The following is a 24498-nucleotide window of genomic DNA, read 5'->3' on the forward strand; positions in this document are numbered from 1 at the left end:
TATGATAAGAAGTGGGCAAGATTTATTTAATAAGCACTTTTAAGTGCTTTTTAGCCATTCAGCTTTTCAGAGGATTTCTTTTTCAGCTATTTCATATGTGGGCGACGGAATGGTAGCTCAAGCGTAAATGATGAAGCCATAGCTAAGCAACTGATTCTCGTTTCTTGGGCTGTTTCTATGAGAGACCTAGTTTACATCATCCAGCACAACTCCTATGAGAGAGAACACACCCATCTCACACACTGGGAAATGGACTGAGAATGAACCTCAAGTTTGGAGCTTTTCAAACTGTGGTCTTGCAGGTTGTCTTATGAGATGAAGGGCTCTTCCTCAAAAGCAGTGCATTGCTCTTAGGGAGAGGAAGGGGGCCGATAAACCACTGCAGGCACAGGGTTAGCTGACAAGAGCAAAACCTTGATTATTTTTATCCATACTGCTGGGGGGAGAAAAAGATGTAAAAGTAGGCATCTCAAAATGAGCGATTATGCGGCCAGTGAAGAAAACAGAGATCACTGAGGGAAAAACGAGATGTTACCGGTTTTGAAATGAAGTCTTTGCTATGGAGGCTGCACTGCAGTGCTCTGGATAACAGCTGTGTACGAGGATGCCCTGACTGTGGAAGGACGGAAGGTAACTTTCTTCCTGCGGGACCGGCGGGCTTCAGCCAAGAGAAGCAGCAAGCTCACAGCACTAAGTGAACAAAAGGGTCGTAATCAAGAAGGATGGTGTGTATCAGGGACTTCATCTGTACTCCTGTGAAGCAGCTCTGCATAGGGCTGATGCTTTCAGCTTAGCTGTCCTCTGGGACTGCCAGGGCCACATCAGCCGAGGACCATCTACTGCTCAGGCTGCCCAAACCTATGGGTGGGCAGAGGGACAGGCCATTTGTCCTGTGCCTGCACACATGGACCACGGACCCAGCCTTTCCGACAAGCTTAGGATAGAGAGAAAGGGAGGACCGTGTGCTTCCAAGTAACCACGGCTTGTTAGGAGACTCCCATGGAAAACTACAAGTGAAAATTCAAGAAGGAATTTTAGTTTGTTTTTTTTAAGTTTTACACTGTTCTATGATGATGAGAAACTTCAAATGTCTAGGGGCTTCCCTGGTGGCGCAGTGGTTGAGAATCTGCCTGCTAATGCAAGGGACACAGGTTCGAGCCCTGGTCTGGGAAGATCCCACATGCCGCAGAGCAACTAGGCCCGTGAGCCACAACTACTGAGCCTGCGCGTCTGGAGCCTGTGCTCCGCAACAAGAGAGGCCGCCATAGTGAGAGGCCCGCGCACCGCGATGAAGAATGGCCCCCACTTGCTGCAACTAGAGAAAGCCCTCGCACAGAAACGAAGACCCAACACAGCAAACAATAATAAATTAATATATAAAACTCACTCCAAATTTCATACACAATAAAAACTACTATTTAAAAAAATGTCACAATTGCACCTTTCTATGATAAAGCAGTAGTAATTATTAGGAAGAAGATGACATCTTATTATCAGGAAAAGTAAGGTATACATTGTTTTTAATGCTCTGTTGAAAGAAAAAGAGTGATTTATCTCCCTCCATCCTCCCCCCCCCCACTCCCCTCCCCACCAAAACAAAACAAAACAAAACAGAAAAAGCAAAAAAACAAACAAAAACACACCTCAGAAGAGGTAAAAGAAGAAAAATGCTTTCATGCCTAGGAGCTGTCCACCCTTAAAAAGGACAATAGCACGTGTATAAAATGGTTATTTCTATCGTACATTTTTGGAAACCACAGCAACATGCAGACTAGAGGAGCGACAGTCACCAAGAGGTTCACTGTACTGTGTTCTCATCCAGTCTGGGTTGCAGGCTTTATTTTTTGAAGCCCCACCATCAGCTTTACAGGAAATCCATGCTTTGCTTTCTAAGGTTTTCCTTTTTTTTTTTCCTTTTTCTAAATTGACTCCATCCCATTAAAAAGAAAATCTAGCTTATTTCAAACAACCTATAAATATTTTACATCATTCTGAGGGAAACCTCAAACAACAGAAAACTATCAAAATGTTGCCGAGGTTACGTACTCAATGATTGAATAACCTCAAAAGGGAAATACATGTAAACAAGTACATATCACAGTTCTGGGTTAAGGAGGACAGGGTTTAGTTTACCAAACAGTGTGTGTTTCAAAAACATATCACTCTTATTTCCACTGTTGCACGTCAGCCTCAGTTGTTAAGGAACTGGCATATACTGGAGATCAGATTTCTTCTTTATAAACTTGTTACAGCAGGTAAGTCCCAAATGCATTCCCTGTCTCATCTGGATTTTGGGGAGGGAAAGCAGTCTAGTTCTATTCTTGACCATATTTTCTCCCTTTGTGTAATGGTAAATGATGTAATAAAATCAGAATCCCTAGGGCAAAGGACTTTCCCCTCTTGCAATGTTAAATACACAGAGATAGCTCATAAACTCTGATTGCTAAACTTTATTTGTATAGAAATCCTTGCAGGTCATTAGGCTATATATTGGATAGACAGAGGGAGGGAAGGCAGGCTTATTAGCAATAGTGCTTGCAAGCTATCAGATTACTATTACTTCAGTGTTACTCTGTTTGGATCCCATGCTATAACATGTAATATACTATTGCATTGCTATGACATATAATATTGTCACATTCAAAGCATTTTGGTTTGGCCACGGCCCACACTGATGACCAAAAGTGCAAAGTACAGAATACTCTTTACTAGGAGACAACAGCTAATATCATACTGCTGTTCGTCACATCCGGGTCTACTCAGTCTAATTCCAGCCATGGTCGTGCAGGATGATTCCTCTGTCCTGGATGAAGGTACCTGGCCATCAAACAAGATCGCCATGCACTAACACACTGCTCTAATGTCACCTGCTCTGCATCCCTAAAGAGAAGCTGGTCTTTGTGTGCTCTCAGGACTGAGGGCTGGGAGTGGACAGGGGTCTCCCCAGCACGCTCCTCCACGTCCCTGGGATGTGCCCTGCAGGGTTAAGGCCATCTCCACATCAGGGAGCGCCTCAGTGGTCGCAAATCACCCTGACTCTTTCCCCTTGAGTGAATGATCCCACAAAGGCATCGTTTTGCATGGGTTTTTTTCACCAGAAAATGATTTCTCACCCAAACACAAGAATAACTGGTTTTCAAGGTAGGTAGCCTCCCTGATGTCTACATTAAGCCCTCCAGATTCAGCACTGGAGGCGAGCCGCTTCCTGGCTGGCGGGGAGGGAGGCCACCTCGGCTGCACACTGATGCGCTGTCCCCTTCTGGCCGCACACCCTCAGCGAAGCAAGCTCGGGGTACTGTGCTTAGGAAGACATTGAGTGGACTCGGATAGCTGTCCCTCCATTTAGGGGGACAGATGTGCTTCAGCTGATAGAAGACGGGGGACGTACACGCTAACCCTGAGCAAATCACATTTGTCATGTGGCTTATATTTTCAGGCACGGGGTCACCTCACCCAGTGATTTCACTCAAGCCCTTCTGAGGTTCCATCTGTGCCCAGTGCTGTAGGAAGGGGAGCTGGAAGGCAGGCACAGTAGGTGACATCACACACCAGCCCTGCCCCGGGAAGGGGGGTGGTTCGTAGGGAGATGGGGAGACAGATGGGTAACTATGGAGACGCTGTGGGCTGTGAAGACAGAGGGGTGAGGCACAGAGGGCAGTAGCCTGGCATCTCCACCACTCCAGGAAGGGTGGAACGAAGGCCACTCTCCCTGCCTCTCTGGAGACCACTGCCGTGAAAAAGCAACAAACTCTGCAAGGCAGAAACCCGTGGAAACCAATCTGAAATTAATGAATGCTTGGAAGGGAAAATATAAAAAAATTAAAAGACACCTGATTTATGAAAAGGTGCCGAAAAGCAAGGAAACTCAACACGTCGGCCAGAAGACACAGCCAATGAGAGCCCACATGGGGTGTTTTTTTTTCACCTGATGATTAGATTTGAAGAAAGTAATACTCTGTAGCATAAATAAGGAGAAGGAATGCAAGGCCCTCAGGTTCAGAGGAGGGAAGGTGGAGGGGCGGGGCGGGGGGGAACTTCCAGTGGTTTGGGGAAAGCAAAGCCACAGGCTGTGATATTGAAGGAACAGAGCCAGGAATAAATATGAAGATGGAATTCCAGGAGGACCCAGGTGGAGCCTGCACGTGACTCTGAACTGCTGGGCCTGTGCCGTGACCCCCGCTCAGTGCTGAAAGGGACGTACCCCCATCCTCTTCCTGAGGACAGAGCAGACCCTCACACAGAATGGGGAGAAGGGTTAGGTCAGGGAGACACACAGGAAAGGAAGGCCGTCCTCCGGCTGTGGTCCTCTGATCGGAGCACAGATCGCGGCCTCTCAGGGGCTCCCTACAGGTCACGCCGATGTCTGTGACTCCAAGACTGGACTCCATACTCCTCCGTGCTCAGGAGGACACCTGCTAAGGAGCACCATCCCGGGCATGGAAGGAAGACGGAGCTCACCTCAGAGAGGGGTATGTGGGCTTTGGGGTGAGTGGGCTCTCACGTCCAGGCTCATCTCGTACAGACACCCGCTGCAGGTGGCCTCCAGGCAGGGTTCCCCTGCGTGCCCGTGGGTCGTGGAACAACTGTTGCATTCAGTGAGAATACATTTTACAAACTGTGAAGTACTCTACAAATGTGAACTGTGCACCAGGCAAAGCAAAGGGCGATGTTTATTTTGTTGCATTAAAACTGAGTCCCCCTGCGACTGAGCTCCCTTGCTGAGTTTATGATTAATCTCTCTATCCAAAACTTTATTTCCTTTCTTGTCCCCTCTGACGACCTCAATCCCTTTCTTGTCCCCTCCGACCTCAATTCTCTGCTAACTGAACACCAATCAACCAGAGTCAGAGGACTAAAATTGCTGGTGTTAACATCGTTATTGTACTATAATTGCTATTATACATATAATCATTAACGTACAGACTCAGGTTGTTCCTCCAGGTCAAGATGAGCTAACAGACCCGCAAGCCATGGACCACCCGGCCAGAGAATGCACACTGGGGACATCCTGACCCCCTGAAACTCTGATGAAGAAATGTCAAAACAGGTCACAAGAGGATGACTAGCCCCAGCTTCTTTGCTCTTCCCCTTTAAACACTGCCCCCCCGCCCCCCCCACCCCGCAACTCAAAGACCAAATAGCAGTGGATCTGAGGCTTATCTCCCACTCCCTTGCCTAGCACCCTGCAATAAACCCTTACTTTGTTGCAGACACCTGCTCTCAGAGCTGGCTTCCTGAGCCTTGGGGCTCACCAGCCCTTTCTCAGTTACAGCCTCCTGAAAAAAGACTGTCCACTTCTGCTGAACGTAAAAGAAAAAACTGGGTTAAGTGTTTGTTTTCCACCTGCTTAATTTAAGGTATTTGTATTAATACTGGCCGATTCTTAAAAAAAGAAAGAAATGTACAAATATATTTATTTATTTATTTAGAGGTGTTCCTTTTACAATATGGATATGGTCCAATTACAGAAAATATTTTCATTTCCACAAATTTTCACCTCAGTTCTGAGCTTCCTAGTAGCTTCTTGGTTTCTTACTGTTAAATGCTGCATTTTGACTATTTTTCAAGAGGGTATCAAGATATCAATGGAATGAGGGCACAGGTAAGCCTACATCAATAGATACAGGTAGATGTTTTAAAATTTTGTTCTCACTAGAAAACTTAGCAATAACACTAGAAAACTTAGTGATAACACGTTTAAAATTAGAATTTGAATGCCACTTATGGACTAATCAGGGAAAAGGAAACATGATATAGAAGTGGCAGACCCCTTGGAAATTAGCTAGGCACGTAAGACATGATTAGGTCACAATAAATTACAGGGCGGGGAGCATGAATTTTAAAGTCCAGGGAGCTACTGATTGTGAACAGTAGAACAAGTCTTTCTCTAGCCATAAAGAAATCAGAGTTATTTTGCATGTGAAAACATTCAAAACTGCCTTCCATGTCGCACTAGCAGGGGACAGCTCACTACTACAGACTTTAGATGACATCAGCTTACAGGCAATGGTTTCCCATGGAAATAGCTGAAGGCACGTGACCTTCCTCTTGCCACCGCCATCACCACCCCCGCCTCCCCGGCTGTCCTGGGTCCGGGACGCCAGCGGGAAGCGCGGCTCCCACAGCAGCCTGAAGCGGCGTCCAGCCTCAGGCTCCCCTGTTCTTCCGTCTCCCACAGTCCACGCAGGAGAATCTGCCCAGTCTCACCTGTTAATTCCACCCCAGGGGTTCTGTTTCACATCCACCCATCTCTCTTCCAAGTCTTGTCAATTCATCCTCCGAGGACTGTTGGACACTCCCATTTATGAGTTCTCAAATGACCACAGTCACAGCCAATGAGGCACGTGGCTCGAGAAGACATTTTGATTTTAAATTCACCCAGTTTCGAAGGCCCGTGGCACCGACCTCCTCCCCTCCCACGTTCCAGCACCTTCCCTACGCTGTTATTAAGCCAACTGTTCATACAGGTAATTAGGACAAATGGTATTTTTCAACATGACTGCTTTTTCCAATGACTAGTATTCTAACAGCATGGTTTTCTACTGCTGCTTGTTGCAAATAGATAATATTTTAATAACATTAGGGGTAATGTAACTTTGGTCAAGTGGCCTGGAAACCTAACCACAATTTATAATATTATTTCTACAGCAAAATGTATTCTAAATGATTTTATGAATTACAACCAGGCTGTAAGCTGTAGACAACACCAAAATACAAACACACAAACATAAAGCCATTAAAAGAACCCCTCTAAGGCTGGTCCACTCCCTGCTGTTTACACAGTAAACATTTAATATACAGAGAGAGGGAGCAAGACCAAGGAGCCTCATCAAATTTAATTCCAGATGACATCTCTGATGTCACCAGGCCCTGGTCTAAACTGTAATATTATCCTAAGCACAGCACAATGATGATGAGGATAAACTTGCTTCCCCCAGAGTCCTAATGTAGTCCAATGCCAAATATTCTGAAGTATTTTAAATTTTCCAATCACTATTGCATTAAAGCAAATGGCTGAGCACTGACTGTATTATAATAAAGCATTTTTAAAGCTTGAGGGAAAAAATGAATATTCATAGTATTTGCATTTAGGTGAAAATGCAAAGAGCTCCCATTCCGGATAATGTAATGCAGTGGCCCCTTGGAGGAGGGCAAGAAGAGAGAAGCAGAGCAGCAGTGCTATCCAGATACTAAGCATTTCTTGTTGTTCCCACGGTTATGCATAATGTGTATTCTCTCTCAGGCAAGCAATGTAAAACATCTCACTAGATCTATTAACGCATTACCGTGACTGAAATGGAACTCATTCTCTTCACCAGCTCACTCCAAACCAGCTCTTTTAAAGTTGGGTAACATCACTGTCAGCTGCATCCTCTCCCGGTGGCCAAGTCCATTTGATTCTAGACAGCTTTTCTCTTTTAGTGCTCCCTCCTCGCCCCCAGCCCTACTCTAGGCCTCCTGCAGCTCGCTGGTGGTGGCCACAAGAGCCTCTTAATTGGTTTCCCCACCTCTGCTCTCACCTCCCTCTAATTCATTAGCCACACGGAAACCAAACTTATCTTTCGAATATGCAAATCCAAGCACATCACACCCCCGCTGAGAACCCTTCAGCATTCCCCAGTGGCCTAATGATCAAGGCCAAACTCCTTACCCTGACTGATGGGGTACTGGCCCACTCACAGTGAGCGTCTGCCATTTTCCACCTGGAACTCTCTTGCTTTCCAGAATAGCAGATACGCCACTCTCTTGATCTGATCTCAGGTCTCAGCTGGAACCAAAGCTTCCCTGACCCTTAGGATGGGTTATAGGATCCTGGGATAAACACCGTATTCTTCCCCCAGCTCGGACCTGAGCACATTCTTTGGCAGGTGCCTGCCTGTCTGTTTGCCCTTCTAGATTCATCGCTGCACAGCTAAAAGTCAGTCCTTTTTCCTGTTCCTCTTTAGTGAATAGCACTGGACCTGCCACGCTGTAGGTGTTCAAGAAACATCTGTTGAATGAACACATTCATGAAGACACTCTTGCCCCCTGCATTCCCTATTCTCCATTAATAGTGAAACTATTCTCCATTTAATAGGGAAAACACTCCAAAACAGTATAGTAAGCACCTGAGAAAGAGGGTTACAACTTTCAGCTCATTAAGCAGCCCCCATAATTTGTTTCAAACACCTTGGTGTTTTACTGCCATAATTGTCAACAAATTTGAAAAAGGCTTGGTCCCATTTGTACGTCTAGATTAGAGAAGGGGCCAGTGGTACATGTAGCTACCCTCCCCCAAATTTGTGTCAAACAGCAGCCTATGATAAAGAGAAAATGAAATTTAACCTATCATTTCAAAAAGTGCATGTTACCTAAATCCTAGTAATTCAACTAAAACCGACCAAACAATCAAAAAAAAACAACAACAAAAAACCCACTACTGAGCAAATCCAGCCTTAAACATCTTTTCCCCAAAGTAGGAAAAAACAAAACAAAACAAAAAACCCAGCGAAAGTATTGCTGACACACATGTAAAATCCAAGTGTTTCCAGCATCTGTCCTCCAGCACGCTTCTGCCCCTGCTCGCCCCTAACCCAGCTGGCTCTGGTTTAGCAAGTCTCCTTAACGCGAGTCACGGATTCAATACACAGCAAGAACAGTCAGTCGGCTCTAGTCAAGGATGAGTGACAATAAACAGGTGTAGCGGCTGCATGCGTGGCTCAAAGTCTTAGTAATACTGCTTTACATAGGGGCAGCGCTTCAGACTTTTCAAAGCTCTTCTGTGTCTAGTCTCTGTGTGGTCTGCCCTTCCAGAAGAAGGTACAGAAACCCTTTATACCTGTTTAACAGCTCGGAAAGCTGAAGCCCCCAGAAGTCGAGTTCTTTGCTCAAGGTCATAGAGCCAGTGGGTGCAGGGATGGAGGAGGTCAAGTCCAGGGGGGCCTATCAGGAGTGGACATTCTTCCTCTCAACCATGTTGTAGTCAGCTTGCAGCACTACTAGAAACTACAGACAAGCCACAGGGACTCAGGGCCTCTCTCAATAAGCATGAACTATTTCCCCTCTCTGTTTGCTCTGCTGCTTTTCTCCAAGGAGGGCTCTAAATAGCAAGAAGACCAGTTTAAACTGAAGAACCCAGGGGCAGGGTGGTAGAAAAGAGAGAAGAACATTTTCTGTTCTATTTCCCCTAAATATCACTAGCTCCACATTTCCCTAGAACAGTCAACTCCAAATACTCTCCTCTGAGACCCTAAGCGTGAACTATTGGTCAGAGAAGACTGGCTGCTCTGCAGAGAGATTGAACGACCCAGCACAGCTGTTCAATCTGCTCATCTTTAAAATGGGGAAGGGAACGACCCTACCGTACATGCCAGGAGCCTCAGGCAGGACCTGGCACCTTGGAAGGTTGGTTAATTTTTTCCTCCTCTCCCACGAGTTCACCCAGGAAGTTTGGGGATGCAAACTTCTTGAGCATCACTGAACTCATCAAAAAAAGCACTTTTCTCTGCCGTGAAACCTGCAGGGACAGATATCCCCACAGATGTATGAGTAAAACCCACTCACTCCTTTTCCTTCCTGTGCTTCTGCCCAGTCCCAAGTGGAGTACGTATTCGGTCCAAAATGTGCTTACTGACAAGAATGAAAGTCCTGAAAGAGTTTAAAAGTATGACATGATGAAAAACGGAATTGATGTCTCAGCATTTTAAAAAATGCTTTTAATAAAAGAAATCATTTGAAGGAGTTCAGTACCACGTGGCTTTGAAAGAACTAGAACGCAGTTTCCAGGGGCAGAACTCACTGGACAGTAAAATGGCATCCTGGTTGGGAATGTCCACTGGGGGCCGGGGCCACATTCAACAGGCGCCTGCAGGGGAGACTGGGACAACTTTCTACAGCCATGTGGTGTCGCACACAGTGGAAGGCGTGAAAAGGTGCGCACGTGCACAAGTATTTCTAGTGTTAACCCAAAGAAATAATCAGAAGCAAAGATCTCTGAACAAAAATGTTTCAGAGCACTATTTGTAACAGAACGAAACAGGAAAAACTGAACGCCTAGCTACAGAGTATTGTTAAGTAAATTATGGTGTGTCCTTGTGAAACAATGCCACTAATCATATTTGAGATGAGTACTTAAAATCGAGGGAAACTGCCTGTGATTAAAGTGGAAAGAGGTTACAATTTTGTTTGAAAATACACGGATAGAAAAGAGATGGGAAAGACATGCACTAAAATAATAAATAGCAATAGCTCTAGGTCGTGGGCCTAGAGATAATGCTATATATCCTCATTTGCTTCTTGATACTTTAATTTATTTTTCTTCTTTATACAATGACTATAACCAGAATAAAATTAACAAAAAATTTTTTAAAGAGAGATCCTCTTCAAAAGCCACCAGCTTTCTGAGTAGCTTATGAAGTTAATGAAAATTTTTAAAATGTTGATAAACTATGCATAACATAAAATTTATTATTTTAACCATTTAAAGTATACAGTTCAGGGCTTCCCTGGTGGTGCAGTGGTTGAGAGTCCGCCTGCCGATGCAGGGGACACGGGTTCGTGCCCCGGTCCGGGAAGATCCCACATGCCACGGAGCGGCTGGGCCCGTGACCCATGGCCGCTGAGCCTGCGCGTCCGGAGCCTGTGCTCCGCAACGGGAGAGGCCACAGCAGTGAGAGACACGCGTACCGCAAAAAAAAAAAACAAAAAAACCCCAATAACTCCCATTTCTCCCCCACCGTAAACCCTGGTAGCTGCTATTCCACTTTCTGTCTCCATGACTTAGACTACTTAAGGTACCTCATATAAGTGGAAGCGTACTTCCACATACACAAAAGCATGTCCTTCTGTGTCTGGCTTATTTCACTTCGCATAATGTCCTCAAGGTTCATCTATGTTGTAGCATACATCAAAATTTCATTCCCTTTTTAAGGCTGAATAAATAGCCCATAGTATGTACGTACCACATTTCATTTTATGATGCTAGCTTTACATTTTACGATATGAAGCAGCCTTTAATTTTTAAGCATGTCTGAAAATCAAAATGATCAGCAGTCCATATAACTGAAGGATGTATATCAACTGAAGAACTAAAAACACCAAATCGTACAAAATAAGGGGAAAAGTTATTTTACACAGAAAGTCAAGTTTTCTACCTGCCTTAAATCCACAACATTGAGCCATAGTTTGCAACAGGAAAGAGTAGCAGCGCTACGCACTGTAGTAACGGTGAGTGGCCGAGAACTCAGTTATCTGGGACCAAAGGCATGTGTGTCACTTTGTCTTGGCAATTAAAAAGGCTCCCACAGCACTCAGAACAGCTGTGGCCTCGGAGGGAGGGGCCCCAGAAACCTTCTGGGCTGATGGAAACCCTCCATATCTTGCCTGGTGTGTGGGTTATGTCAGTGTGCATTTGTCATTTGTCAGAACTCATGGACCTGTTCATGTAAGATCTGTGTACCTCACTGTAGGTAAACGATACTGTGATTTTTAAAAAGGAAAGAAAAACAGGTTCACCAGCCTCCTCCCCTGACAGAAGACATATTAAACCTAAAAGCAATTAGAGTAAATAAGAATTTTAGAAAAACAAAAGTGGTTCCGCAGCTCAGCTACTGATGCGCACTGCCACCGACAGCTTAAGGCCCTTTAGTGGATCTTCGGAACTCAGTCCAAGCTCCTTTCTCCTCGCTGCTGAAACACTGGTCCATCCGGGGAAGACTGGTAAACACTTGGACTAACTACCAACAGTGTCAGGGAACTGCCCAGGTTTGGTAAGCAGCCTGATAGGTGTGAGGCCCAGGTGGTGTTGGCACATAAAGGTGTGGGCCTCAGTGTGGGAGGAGGGGAGGTACGCCCTGACCTCAGGTGGGGCTCCAGGTGATGCAACGCTGCGTCGGAAAAGGGAGGGGGTGGGAACCATAACCCATCCCAAGGAAAAACCACAGTTGAATGTGAGTCCGGAGCAGAGAAAAGACCCTTCACTTCCTATTTTGGATCGGGCTGGTGGCAAGGGTCTTTCCAGTTGCTTCTGCGCTGGTCTTGGCTAGGATCATGAAGAGGTGAAAGTTACCTCTTTCTTATGAAGCGTGGTTACTTGTTACTCTGCTCTGCGCTGGCTGTCTTTATAAAATGTCAAGTTTAGGCCGCACATCGTGGGAGACCGCCGTGTCCCAGCGCAGTAACTTTCCTGCCAAACCATTTAGAGCACTCAGACAATTTGTTTTTCTTTTTTGTAATCTGCTATTTTAGATTCTCCACACTACCATTCCCCTGTACTGAAATGCATGACCCAGTGGCCAACAGATCTCGGGGCTGTTTATGGAGCAGCGGTAAGAGCATAGCTACTTCTTATCATCCTAAAGACAGCTTTGAAAACACAAAGCAGCCACACCTAAGACAACTGGCACATGAGAAAACGACAGTCCGGGACTCAAAACCTTCCCTAGACTTAATGTTATATTTCTAAAAAAACTGAGCAGGGATTCTGACTAGCTTACTGATGTGGACTCATTATTATTTAGTTAAGAGAACAACCAGGAGTGACCAGCTTTCACCATGTAAATGCTCTTGCTGGACCACAACCCGGAAAGCTTCCTGACCCAAACTAATCCTTTCTGTCTCTCTCACAAAATAAGCTACTTTTAGTTCTCACATCCTGGGAGGATTACGGCCACAAAGCCAACTTCTGCCCTCTCTCATTCTTGCCTCAGCTTTCTCCCTAGAAAGCCTCGTTAATCTGCTTTTAAAAACATTCAGCTTTTCAGCCATTTAATTCCAACTGAATGTCCTGAGGAGCCTCAGCCTCACCTTTCTAGTCTCCCTTGAAAGTTCGTATCCAGGGAGTCCCACTTTTGCTTTTAACTTCCTCCCAGCCTGAAGTCACAGGTCCCCACGGCCAGCCGCAGTCCCCAGCCAGGTGGGATGTGCCCAGACAAGGTACAGGAAGTGCACTGGGAACGTGGGCTTGGAGGTGCCTCTCGCCTCCTTGTGCTGGAGAAGAAGGAGCCATACACACAGCCCCTCCCCCCACCCTGAGGCTGGGGACAGAGATGTGGACCCACGTTAGTAAGCGGACTGCCTATTCATACTGACAAACCCATCTACAGAAAGGCAACCCTGTAACAGTGCTGGGTGTCAGACTCATGGAAAGCCTCGCTGATCTTGTGATATCAAAACCCCATAAATAATGTAAAAGCCAGCTAGGGCCCGTGAGCTAACTTAGACCAAAATGTACTCTTCCCACAAGAAATGAAGCTGGTCCAGCTGTCCCTTGGGACCACGTGGCATTCCTGGACCAGCTGTCCAGGCTGTTTTCTGATAACTCATTATCTAGGAGAATAAATACCACCTTTGCCCTGACAAATAACTAAGTTCTTTCCCTTGCCAAGGCAGACTTGGAAAACATTTTTGGCATGGAGAAGCAGCCATATAGAACCAGAAAGCTGTGATGCATAAGTCTTCACTTGACTAACTGTAGTCTTGGTCATTTTAAGCTCATTTGTTCTCAGCATGGTGAGCGGTACTTCGTTTTTGGCATAGCCACTGAAAGAGTCCCAAACCACAGAAATAGCAAAATTAAAACAAAACAGAAACAAACCTGGGGTTTGTATGGCTTGATATGAAGTCTGCTAATTTCCCTATCCTGTGACTCTATTCTCATCTTTGCAGACGGGTGGTATCCACTTTGGGGACAGGAGACTTTACAGAGAATGAGGCAGGGGTGACAACCTCCAGATAAGAACTGCCTCTATGTGGTTTACTGTTCATCGCCACGACCACAGACTCACCGCGCTACTGCAGGTACTGAGTACCCTGCCGTACGTTATCACAAACTGCAGTGTGCAATCAGGCATCTCGCTCTGTGATGCTCTGACTGCAAAAGTGTTTCATGTATGTTTTCTCAAATAGGACCTGATTTGAGAGCAGAGCCTGTGTCAAATCTGGCAACACTTCCCTTATACAAAGGTCACTTACCTGACATTGACTCTAGAATCTCTCTAGAACAGAAACCAAAATAGGGCAGGGCAGGAGAGCTAGTTTAACAAAGTGTATACACTTTTTTCGCAAGGGAGACCTCCAAGATTGTTTGTTCTTCATTTTTTCATGGATTTCTAATGGATTTTAGTTTGGGGGGCCCAGAGCAGATCCAAAGCAGAAAATTAAAAAGCAAGTATTCAACATGTATTAGCTATTTTTATTAATTATTATTTTTATTTTCTCGGTCGGTGCCAAACTCTTTGCTAAGTATTTTGAGTATCACCTGTCAGTGGATATCCTGTCAGCTGACTGCCAGTACAACCTTCACACGCCACCAAAAAAATGCTCGTTGAGTTTTGCATATAGTATTTATCTAATATGGTAGAGAAAGGTGCAATATAGATTTCTTGTACTACAAAAAGAAAAAGAAAACCAGTGATTTGCATTTTAAAGGATGAGCTTCAGGGACTTCCCTGGCGGTCCAGTGGTTAAGACTTGGCCTTCCAGTGCAGGGGGTGCAGGTTCAATCCCTGGTCGGGGAGCTAAGATACCACATGCCTCTCGGCCATAAAACCAAAATATAAAACAGAAGCAATACTGTAACAAATTCAAGAAAGACTTTAAAATTGTCTGCATCAAAAAAAAAAAACTTTAAAAAATAAAAAGAATAAGCTTCAGTTATCAAGAAAATGCACTCACAGAGGTAGCTCATATCTAGATAATTCTGCAATAAAACAGGGTTTTCTATATTTCTATGACATTGCCACATCAACTAATAAAGTCATAGGTGTTAAAAAAACACTGGATTTAATTTTTTAAATGTAGATACAACCCAAGTCACTCTGGTGTAAGTTTAAAGAGGTTTATTTATTTCAGAGCAAAAAGACATGGGAACCAATTACTGGCCACTAATATAAAACTGGGCTTGTCACATCAAAAAAGTGAGATGATGCTATAAACGATATTACTTGGTACGCTTTTAAAACTGCTTTTAAAGAATCAGATGTATAACTAGAAAGAGATTTAGACATCGTCTTGACGTAAGAAGTATTTGATTATCTTTTGAAGGAGATGCTTGGGAAGACGTATTCTGACAAAGTAGTAGTTAGGCTGGTCATCAAACCACCTCAATAAATAAATGAGTAAAGAAACAAACCGCAGAATTATACCTCTGTGGCTCTAGAAATAATCTACTTACCTAAGTGCAGTGAAAGAGAGGTACTTTAAACACAGATGTACATCTAAAGAAAACTGGGAAACACAGTGGAGAAGTGAGTATCAGTTGGACTAAGGAGGTCACGGTGTCCTTGACTAAATACGGACTGCCAGTGACCTCATTTTCTATGTATGAATGAGAAGCTGAAACAGGCATCAAATTATGCTAGGCATAAAGCCCAAGGCAGTCAGAGAAAACACATTATCTACTTATTACACAGAGATGCTCACTGAAACTTTATGTTGGAAAAAACAAACAAAAAACCTCAGCATTTAAACAACAGGGGAATATACAGCAAAGGAAATTACTGTATGCTCATGTAATCACATATTATACTGCTATTTAAAATCACAGTTAAATACTTTTAAGTGATATGGGAAAAATGCCTCTGTGTTCTGTGAAATACACACATATGTATATCCTCATTTATGTAAAAAAAAAAAAAAAAAATTGGCAGGAGATACCCAAAACATTAAAGGGGTTTTTTCTTCAGAGTCAAATTAGAGGTATTTTTACTTTTTTCCTCCATTTTTTAATATGTAACCAAACTTGAAATGGTATATGTTACTTTAATAATTAGAAAAAAATAAATGTTGTTTTGAGATTTAGTCCATTAATATAGAATAGATTGGAAGAGAAAAAAGTCTCTCACCGACCGTTACTTAGAAACTTAACCTGGGATTTACTTTTCTGTCTGTAAGTACTTTGGAAAGTGGAACATACAATGGACACTTTTGTTATTACTTAGGGCAAGCTCTGCCTGGGGAGGTCTCTTCCATCACTTAGTGACCTTGGATGACGAGTCCCTGCCCAGTAGTGGCCAGTGCCATGCACAACATTCACTTAAAAAAAAAAATTCCTGTACCTCCTGGAGACCTTTTTTTTAAAGGGGGGTGAGGTGGGGGGCATTTCTCTACTTAGTAGATGAGGAGAACATTTATTAAGCTACTTTTCCTGGGCTTCTCTCTCTCTCTTTTTTTTTCCCCCATTTTGTGATGTTAGTAACTTGAAACCCTCTTATACTGTGGAAGCCTAACTCTAGGTTTCTTAAGTTAGAAAGGAGGGCTGGGGAAACATGAAACATTCCTGTTATACATCTTACTCTAGTAATCAACCATCCATATGCAAAACTCTTCGTTCACAGATAAATCCCTTGGGTCTTTGATCTATTATATTGGACCTAACCAAATTCAGTGATTCACTCAGGGTTACCTGAAAGAACTCAATCTCGTGAGTGTCAAAGAGTAGACTGCCTGGCACTGAGCAGAACACATTTCTTCTAAAGTGAGAACAACTTCAACTTTTTCTCTTTCAAGTCTTCACAAGAGCTGTCCTTAACATTTTAAGTGTCATTAGGTACCTTATAAAAAAAAGATCACTGATTTATTCTATATAATTTGGTGAACTTGGCTTTTAAGGAATTCAGGGACTTTGTACCAAGTTTAATTTTAAACAGAAATCACAGTCCTTTGAATATGGTGAGATCAAATGGACATTTGCAGACCCTTCTGAAGAAATACATTGTATTTCTTCAACGTATCTTCATATCTTCCATCTTTCTTTAGCAATCTATATTGCTCTAATGATAAAGACTAAGTGATTTCTAAATAATTTTGTGAAGTGTCAGTTGTTTCTTATCTTTTTTCCTCTCTTTTAACCAAAGGCTATGCCAACCTTGCCAAAATAAGACACAGCATTGATTTAATTAATTATCTGGATAATTTGGCCCTTCTTACATGACCCTCTTGGTCACAATCTCCCTTTTCTGAGAAGCCTCGTTATGATTGGCTTACATCTGTTGAGTCTTTAAAATTCAAACTATGACAGCTAAGATTACATTTAAGCCAAGGCTGGAACTCCGAAAAGCCAGAGCTTACTTCTAAATGTCTAAGAACTGCTGGGGGTGGCTCTCAGTGTACAAGCAGAGAGCAGAGTGGCTAAGGGCCAGGAGGATATGGCTGGAGCCCCGGCTCTGGCCTGCACTGCCTATGTGAACTTGGACAAGGGCTTTAACATGCCTAGGCCTCTTATTCTTTCCTCATATATAACACGTGCTGAGATGTTACAAGCACATACTAAGTGCTCGATGAATGGAAGCAATGAATACTTTTGCTTCTCAATCTGTAAAAATAGAAATAAAATGCTAATTCCACATATACTGCAACTACCATCAAGTGTTCTACGCACCTAAAGGGTTCTACAAACATTGTTTTAGTTTCTGCAATAAGGGTGTATTCTCATTTCTTCCATGGTGCCTATGCTTAATATTAAAAAGCAGGTCATTTTATTCCATACAGCTTTTTTTTTTCTTTTTTTCAGTGTAGAATTCAACACTTGCCTCCACCCCCAAATTACCACCACCATCAAAATTGAAAAATGTGATGATAGATTTCATTAGAGTAAATATTCCATAATATTTGGGTTTCTTCCCTAACTGGCCTATAACATTACAGGGAAAGCTCTACATAACGGATAACGTTCATGGAAAACATGAGGAGGCCCTGGACGGGCTGTTACAGGCTTCTTCACAGCAGCCCCACACGTGACACTAATAGCTCTGAGATAATGTGTAATGCCTTCACACAGTCACATGTGCTGCTTATTCAAATTTCAGTGGAATCTTGCCTATAGCTGGGTTTTCATTTTAAAGGTTCTGTCCACATTTCCGACAGAAACGACAAACTGAGATGTTTATTATCATTAAAAAAAACCTCATCTAGGGAACATTTACAATGATTTCAGTATCCTTCTGTTCTTGACAAGTTAGAGACTTAAAAGCTAATGAGCTATTTTATTTTTTAATTTGGGGTTTCTTCATCATCTCGAACACCCATGAACCAGGGACTGTTTTGACCTTTGGACTCCCATGTCACCTAACCTACTAGAATTAGTAAATTACTGAAATGTGAATCATTGTTCACTCATAGCAAGGTATAATATACACCTGCCCACTCTGAAAGAAGAACGGTAGAAACCTACGTGTGTCCATCTGTCCATAGAACATGACAAGGCTCCACATCAAGAGCTGCATACTTCCAGAAGTCTACCGTAGACCCGTATTTGTATATAGTAGGTTCACTGTTCCTCCTCTTTACTGTGCCTCAAAGCAGTTGGGGTAAAATGTTCTTTTATTCATGACCCACCTATGACAAGGTCACTCTTTAGCTCACACTGCAATTCTTTCCCTCCAGTTTAACAGTAAGAAAAAGTAAGTTCTGTTCTTTGCACCCTGCCCCATTTTGCGAAATTATCATCTGATACTGGAAGGCAAAGCAAGGTTTTGGAAACATATCAATTTCTTCCCTCCATCTCCCCACCCCTAACTCTGATAAAATATCTCTACCACCAGGCAGCGTGTAGGCTCATAAATACACTGGTGCTTAAGGGATAAGGACCTCAAAGGACACTTACTGATAAAACTTGCTTCAGTGCAACAAGACAACTCTTCCAGCACTTTGCTTATGTCACCTATGACAAGGAGCTTAGCAACGTCTCAAGGATGAGTGTGAATTACTAGACCCACTAGGATAGACCACCTGTGTAGTCGTCTTTTATGTCTACTTCCCTTTTGTGACCTCAGGGAGACCCCTTTCTTTACACTCAAATCAAATCCTTAGTTATATCACCTTGCATTAAATCAAGGCAAATGTGAGACAATACTGTGGTATGTTTCAGGCCATTTAATTATGGCAAAGAATACTCATTTCTTCCAGTTATCCCTATAATACACACACACACACACACACACACACACAACTGCTACATTTCAGGGAGAAGTGATCAGGTGAGCAGCCTGGGCTTTCTGACAACCTTTGGGGCAGCTCCAATTAGATAAGCTTTAAAACAGTAAAAGGTTGAAGTGAATACACAGCACTTGACTCATCTAAAATGTGCAGTGTAATAAATTCAGGCCTAAAAACCTTTCCAAAGATTAGAGGAAATGCCGAAAGTCACCAGTTAATTATGCAAAAAGGGAAGGTTTTGGGGGGTGGGGGTGGCGGTGGAGCAACAGAGGAGCCCTTGGGGGACCCTGGGGAGGTGCTGGCAGAGCAAAGTGGCAACAGAAAAGATATAATATTTCATCGAAGGAAATAAATTGGCTTACTAGCTAGACAAAGGTCTTCAGAGGCTATGCTGCAATACATTGTGAACACTTGTCAGCAATAAAATTCGAACTAAAAAGTAGCTTACAAGGTGGGCTAAGTATTTGGGAGCTAAACAGTTCCAATCAATCAAAAGTTCTGAGCACAGAGAGACAAATGCAAGCAGATATTCATCAAAAGGAGGAGTCAAATGAACCCCCTTCCGAAAAACTGTTTGGTTTTTGAAAACTAAAGGTGCATCAAGATAGGTGCCTTTTCTATACAAACATCCTTTGAGGTCTCTTGACTTCAAGGAAAAGAAATAAGAGTACTACAACGTCAGGAGCTGCTCAATCACATGCTGGGGCCAGTTCCGACCCCTGCCCATCAAGGTGACAGGCTGCTGCCCTCTTCCCCCAATCCTCTTCCCGGCCTTAAAAATGCAACTGCATCCCGCCGCAGGCCTGCGAAAACGGGCCGCACAGGCAAAGTGCGGAGTACCAGTGCCCCGCTGCTGGAGAGGCTGCAGCGCTCGATTTGCAATGACGCCACATGGAGAGAAATGGGGGAAAACATGAAGAAGAAACAAGGATGAGAAGGCAACAAACAAAAGTGTGCTCCCCTTCTCTAGTGGTGCAAGACGGAAAGAAAGGAAAAAAAAAAAACCCAAACTAGAGATGGCCAATGGTCGGCTTATCAGGACACATATGGGACGCCTCTAATTCATACATGAGCTTAAAAAAAAGTACCTGGGAAATCAACTTGGACACTTTCTAATACAAAATTCTCCCCATGATCCCATCACCGCAAACTCGGGATAAATAAAAACCCCAGCACTCAAGCTATTAGAGACTACAATTTACTTACAAACCAGATGTTTACATAATCACAAATTACATAATACTCCTGTGCACTAAAAATCCTTCTGTAAGTGAAGCTCCAAACCCTCCGGTCTTTTAACGTTTTCCAGGGAGAGCTGGAGAAGTCTGCGGAAGAACTGGGGGGAGGGGGAAATGGAATGCTGGAAAGTCATTGACAAGCTGTCAACCCAACCAAATGTTCCAGGATAAAAAGAGACTCGGAGCAGGTGACTCTCCTCTGTCCCCATCCCCTGCCGCACGGGCGTCTAAGGCCAAGGCAGAGGGAGCAGGGCGCAGGGTGCGGGGCGCGGCCGGGGCTTACCTGCTCCCCGAAGTCGATGGCTATGTTGGTGATGCCCAGGGGCACCAGGAACCGGATCAGGGGCCAGTAGTGCGTGAGCGCCGGGAATTTCACCATAGTCCCCGCCGTGGGCGGACCCCACACACATCTGCCGCCGGGAGGAGACTCTGCCGGGAGGCGCGGGCCGAGCAGGCCGGGCGGGGGCGCGGGCGGACTGAGGCCGGGACCGGCCGGGTCTCAGGGCGGCGGCGGCGGCTCCTCGTCGCGGCTGCGGCGCCCTCTCCGAGAGCAGCTGCTCTAGCAGGAGATCCGCAAGCTCAAGTCCATCCCTGCTGCCCTCCCACACAACAAAGATCTGTCGGGAAAAAAAAGAGGAGGGACGGCGGCGGCGGCAGCGGCGGCAGAAGGTTCCGCTGACAGCGGCTCCATTATAAGCGCTCTGGGGCCCGGAAATAAATAACCGCGCGCACGAGGCGCCGCCGCCGCCGCCGCCGCCGCCGCCGCCGCCGCCGCCGCCGCCGCCGCCGCCGCCGCCGCCGCGCAGAGGAAATCAGGGGCGGGCGCGGAGGCGCGGACAACGCCGGCGGCCAGGGGGCGGGCGACGGGCTGGGGAAGGGGCCGGGCCGGGCGGGCGACGCCCTCCTTCCCTCTTTCCCTCCGCCGCCGCCTGCTCTCGGCGCGGCCGCGGGGGGCGCTGCGCACGCACAGGCCGCGGAGCCGCCGCCTCCGCCGCGTCCCGGCGGCGCTGGGTGGGACTCGCCGCGGTGCCCCTTGTCGACCGAGGGGCGGCGGCGCGAGGCTGATGGGGAAGCGGGCCGGGGGCGGCGCGTGGCCCGAAGCCCGAGGGCACCGCGCGGGGAGCCTGAGGGGCGGGCGCACCCAGAGATCCGAAGGCCCCGGGGCAGCCCGGGCTCCCTGGCCGGGCCCTGTCGCCTGAGCCCCGCGGGGCTCGGGCCTGGGGTCCCCGCGCTGTCCGGGGACCGGCCGGGGTGTGTGGGAGACTGGCCGCCAGGGCCGGCGAAGTGAGCGCGGATGCGCGAGGAGGAATCGGGGCGCGCTGGGGTCGGGAGGGAGCGGGTTTGGGAAGCTCCCACTGCCCGCCTGGCGGGCACCGCGCCATACCCCATCCCCGGGTGGCCGCCTCGAGGCAGGCGGGGACGTGAGGAGGAGACCGCTCCGGGAGGGCACCTGCTTGGGGCCCACCTGGACAGCTGGGGGCCCGGGAGAGATGGAGGCGTCGCTCTTGGCGGGCGCGAGAGACCGAGAAAAGGAGCATCTCTCTCAGGGTGTCCAGGGGCGACGGGGACCGCATCCCGGAGGTAAATGCGAGGAGAGCCGCGGGGACCGTCCCCTCAGGCGCCCAGGCTGGGCCGGCCGGCCTTCGGGGTACCCAGACGAGCCTCCAGCGGACTCTGCCTACTGTGAACTGAGATTCTTCTCAATGCACCGCTATTGTAAGCAAGAACAACCAAACTCGAAAAGTCTCTTTTCAATATAGAAGGAGAAAGAAAAATCTGTTTTACAATACTTGCCCCAGTGATTTCAGGGTTAATAATAGCCATGCTGAGTGTTTTACCTAAACTGAAGAACAGTACGGCAGGCAGCAAAGCCAGCATCCATCTCTGCCCCAGCGCGCTGTGACCAGAGGGTCGAGGCCGCGAATGAAAAGCGCCTCAAGAAGGGAGAGAGTGCGTGAACATCATTGTACCTAAAAGGAGGGTAAAAGAAGGCCTCGTGTGCAGGTCTGAATTCACTGATGTGTGACCTGGAGGCTCGCAAAGGTCCCAGGACTTAGAAGGAGCTGTGCCCGGTTTAATGTTCTGCCTCTGGAAATTAATGATTTTTGAAGGAGAGGTCGGCAAGTTATGTAGCCTGTCCTACTTATATTATTTTGAACTGCCCCCTCACAACGCATCTTTTAAAGTTTACTGAGCATAATAAATTAGTTTATTATTAAAAGTAATAAAGTGTGCACCCAGGAACGAGCCTATTACCTCACATTTCGCAGTGTAAAAGTTGTGTTTATAGTAAGCATGAGATCTCCACCTCCTGGGTTCAGGTATTTCACAATTATTAGAAAATATTAAATGTTTTCCATATTTTATGCCTTTAAAAGACCTTTTAAAATTCCAAACAGAGCAAGGCCTTGAGAAATAGGAAGCTAATTTACCTCGTAGCTCAAATTACATGCCCTATAATTAAAATGAAATTCTGGTAATTATTTATTGTGTTAGATTTGTCAAATAGTATTATTTAAGCGATGTCCCAGCAAAACAGGAAGTTCTTGCGTACAGGACTCTGCTCAATAGCAAGTTCCTGAAAGGTGTGTTTTAATATAGTTGGATCTTGTTTTAAATATACCGAGACAGCCTATTTAAAGGAATTCTCAGGGAAGGAGTTTTTTTCTAGAGCAAATATCACCTTATGGTTTATCCATTCTGTCGACTAGCAATTTTACTCAAAGCAATCTCATTACACTGACCTTTGTCTTGAATGTGGGGTTGATGAGGTTCTCAGTAGACCTTCAGGAAGCCCGGTTTGCTTTGGTTGGTCCCTGAACAAGCGCCAGCCTCATTGCTGGTGCTGATACAAACGCACACCTTGGTCTTAAGAAGGAACGGTGAGAAAGTTCCAGTGAATCAATGAGAGGTCATCATCCTTGTTTGAGTATTCTAAGTGTGGTTTTGTAAAATAAATGATTTAATAGTGTCATCTTTGATTCTGGCAAAAAGCACTTTTTAGGTTTGAAAGGGCTTTGCATTTCAATCACACGATGGCAATGTGGAACTGAATGGAACAATTAATTACTTTTTTTTCTGTCAAAGTTTAAAAATCTGATAGATTTCAAAGGGAGATTTGGACCTTTCTCTCTCTCTCTTCCTCTTTTTAACTTAGCAGTTGTTTGAAAAGATAACTCCATAATACAGGTGATGGTAATGAATAGGAAGTTTTCTAAATTACCCGGAAGCCAGGAAGAGATCACAAAGTCATTTAAATTAGATTCAGAGAGTGTTATCTTTCAGAGGGTACAGCTTTACTTTCAATGTACAAAGTTTTTAGTTTAGGTTTGATTGCTTTCAGCCAAAGACCATTACAAGATCTACAGACTTTATATTCAACAGTGTGAGAAAAAATTATGTACCTACAGGAAAAAATGCTGGAAAATAATATGGTCAACTATTAACAATGGTTAGTTACAGCTGCATAGTGTTATTTTCATTTATACTTTTCAGTATTTAACACAATGGGCCTATATAAGTTTATAAAAAGAAAAAGAGAGTTTTAAAAAAATATTTACAAAACTTCCTTAGAAGTACAAGTTAGCATTGATTTCAGAGCATGGAAAAAATTACTCTTCCCAAAACAATTTCATAGATGACTAGCAATATACTATGATTTTGTTGCCTAAAATTATTAATGCTAAGTTTTGAACACGCTAATGTGAAAAGAGAAACTAAAAGTTACATATGTGTCTGATTTACTTTTTTCCGTAATTGAGCATAAATGAATATGTTCAAGTTACCCTCAAGGAGCTTCTGCTTCAAAGGACAGAATGAAAGGTCATGTTTAAGATCATCCAATTCTACAACTCTACAACTCAGTGTTCTTGATTTGAGGAGCCCAATGGGATCAAATTGGAAACATAGCAGTGGACTTGGTCTGGAAGCAGTTGCCATAAAGATTTGTGTAAGATTGACTTCATAGAATTATCTACACTGGTCACACAGAATTATCCCATATCATGTATTTAGTATAACCAACTTATTTAACAGATAGTTTTTTTTGTTTGTTTGTTTTTTGCGGTACGCGGGCCTCTCACTCCTGTGGCCTCTCCCGTTGCGGAGCACAGGCTCCGGATGCGCAGGCTCAGCGGCCATGGCTCACGGGCCCAGCCGCTCCGCGGCATGTGGGATCTTCCCGGACTGGGGCACGAACCCGTATCCCCTGCATTGGCAGGCGGACTCTCAACCACTGCACCACCAGGGAAGCCCTAACAGATAGTTTTTATGGAAGATTTAGTCCCAGATGTTGGTGTCCAGTTTTGAAATGATCAGTACGATAGAGTAGAGTAGACTCTACTCCAAA

General features: G+C 45.0%; 1 protein-coding gene across 1 annotated transcript in view; it reads right to left on the bottom strand.

Annotated features, from left to right (window-relative positions):
- Window positions 1–20806, bottom strand: part of ANKH (ANKH inorganic pyrophosphate transport regulator) — a 140092-nt gene extending 119286 nt beyond the window's left edge. The window contains exon 1 of the mRNA XM_079917305.1: window positions 20434–20806. Within this exon, the coding sequence (XP_079773431.1) occupies window positions 20434–20529 (96 nt within the window). The 5' untranslated portion in view covers window positions 20530–20806. The remainder of the gene's footprint in view (window positions 1–20433) is intronic.
- Window positions 20807–24498: the final 3692 nt, after the last annotated feature.

The sequence above is a fragment of the Stenella coeruleoalba genome (assembly GCF_951394435.1).
Source record: "Stenella coeruleoalba genome assembly, chromosome: 3".
Lineage (NCBI taxonomy): Eukaryota > Metazoa > Chordata > Mammalia > Artiodactyla > Delphinidae > Stenella > Stenella coeruleoalba.